The following is a 1942-nucleotide window of genomic DNA, read 5'->3' as shown; positions in this document are numbered from 1 at the left end:
CTCTGCAGCGCGGAGCCCGGAGGCCGCCCAGCCCAGGCTCTCCCGCCGTGTGCGAGCGGCGGGCGGTCGCAGGGTCGATCGCCGGGCCGGCCGGCGGGGCAGGGGCGGCGGCCCCGGCAGGGGAGGGCTGGGTGGGCCCGGGAGGTCTCCGGTGCCCGCTGGGGAGCGCGCTCGGAGCGGGGCCCGGGCCCGCGGTGGCGGCGCCGGCCGGAGGGCGGCCTAAGGGGCAGCGCGGGCGCCCGCGGCTCTGCGGGAGCGCGCGCGGGGCGGCGGGCCTGGAGGCGCGCGCACAGTCCGGCGGGGGCGCGCGGGCGGCGCATGCGCACACGCCGTCTGGCCGTCGCCGCGCTGCAGGTCCGGGCGCGGGGTCCGCGGTGGGGCGGTGGGGCGGTGGGGCGGGTGGGCGCGGCGGGCGGGCGGCCGGGCTCCGGGCGGCGCGGGCGCGGGCGCGGGCGCCGCTGACCTCCCTCGGCCGGCCACAGGGCGGCCGGGCTCCTCCTCGGCCATGGCCCCTCCGCCCGCGTGCCGAGCCCTGCTGTCGCCGCCGCCGCCGCTGCTGCTGCTGCTGCTGAGCCTGGCGCTGCTGGGCGCCCGCGCCGAGCCCGCCGCCGGGAGCGCCGTCCCCGCGCAGAGTAGGTGGCCGCGGCCGCGCCTTTGTTCCCGGGAGGGCGGCTGGGCGGGCGCGGGGAGCCGCGGCGCCCGGTGGTGACGCCGCGCGCCCGCCCGCCCGCCCGCCCGCAGGCCGCCCGTGCGTGGACTGCCACGCGTTCGAGTTCATGCAGCGCGCCCTGCAGGACCTGCGCAAGACGGCGTACAGCCTGGACGCGCGGGTGAGCGGGCAGGGCCCGTCCTGCCCGGCCGTGGCCGCCGGCCTGCCTGCGACCGCCGTCCTGGGCTCCAGCGACGCCAGCCCCGCCCGGGGTCGCCAGGAGGACGGCCAGGCCGGAGGGCGAGCAGAGCAGGGGGCGTGGGCCGAGGGAGGGAGGCCCAGCGGCTGGGGCGGGGTGCCCTGGAGTTCGCCGGGGTCCCCACCTGTGGGAGCAGGCCTTCCTCAGGCCCTGGGACTCCTTCTTCCCGGAGGCAGAAAGCAGGGGAGACCCCACAGGCTCTGGTGCCCGCTCCTTCCCCCTGGAGACCTGGGTGCCCCGGCCTGGAGCAGCGCCAGCTGGCCCCTGGGGATGGCACCGCGGAGGGCATGAGGCACAGGAGCCTTGCAGCGCATGTCTCACGGCGGTCCTGGGACGGGCAGCGGTCCTGGGACGGGCAGCGGTCCTGGGACGGGCAGCGGTCCTGGGACGGGCAGCGGTCCTGGGACGGGCAGCGGTCCTGGGACGGGCAGCGGTCCTGGGACGGGCAGCGGGGCAGGAGGAAGAGGCCGGGAGACAGCCCAGGGGCTGCTGCGGGTGGATGGAGGAACCGGGCCCTGGGGAGGGCACAGAAGTGCCCACTGCTTGGCTTCTCGTTTCTTTGCAGACGGAGGCCCTCCTGCTGCAGGCTGAGCGCCGGGCCCTGTGTGCCTGCTGGCCCACTGGGCGCTGAAGACCCTTGGCCAGTGCGGTTCCCTCTCAATAAACACCTGCCGGTTCGCCTGTGTCCGTCTCCCTGCTCTCCCACCCGGGCCCCGGGTCCCCCAGGAGTCCCCGGTTGGGCCCCTCTCTGGGCCTTGATTTCCCCAGCCGTTCCAGGGGGAGGGGGGCTTGTAACCATGTCCCTTGCCAGCTCTGAGAGGCTGACAGGCACGGGGACGTTCACGTGCATGGACCCACACCCACAAGCATTCGGTGTCCAGGTGAAACCACCGCGGGGTCTTGCCCCTGGCCTGCCTGCCCCAGCCTCCCTGAGTCCCAGAGGAGACACCCCAAGCCAGACCCAAGGCTTCTCTGCACTGGTGGGTGCGGCTCCCTCCCTGGAGCTGGGCTGCTGGGAGAGGGAGGGCATTGGG

General features: G+C 76.9%; 1 protein-coding gene across 1 annotated transcript; it reads left to right on the top strand.

Annotated features, from left to right (window-relative positions):
• Positions 1-505: 505 nt before the first annotated feature.
• Positions 506-1539, top strand: NICOL1 (NELL2 interacting cell ontogeny regulator 1; the record flags this gene model as incomplete). Its single annotated transcript, XM_080697612.1, has 3 exons — positions 506-632; positions 742-830; positions 1474-1539. The coding sequence occupies 3 exons, from the start codon at positions 506-508 to the stop codon at positions 1537-1539; spliced, it is 282 nt and encodes a 93-aa protein (XP_080553738.1).
• Positions 1540-1942: the final 403 nt, after the last annotated feature.

This window comes from Muscardinus avellanarius (genome assembly GCF_963383645.1).
Source record: "Muscardinus avellanarius genome assembly, chromosome: 6".
Classification (NCBI taxonomy): Eukaryota; Metazoa; Chordata; class Mammalia; order Rodentia; family Gliridae; genus Muscardinus; species Muscardinus avellanarius.
This window is presented reverse-complemented; position numbering and strand designations above follow the sequence as displayed.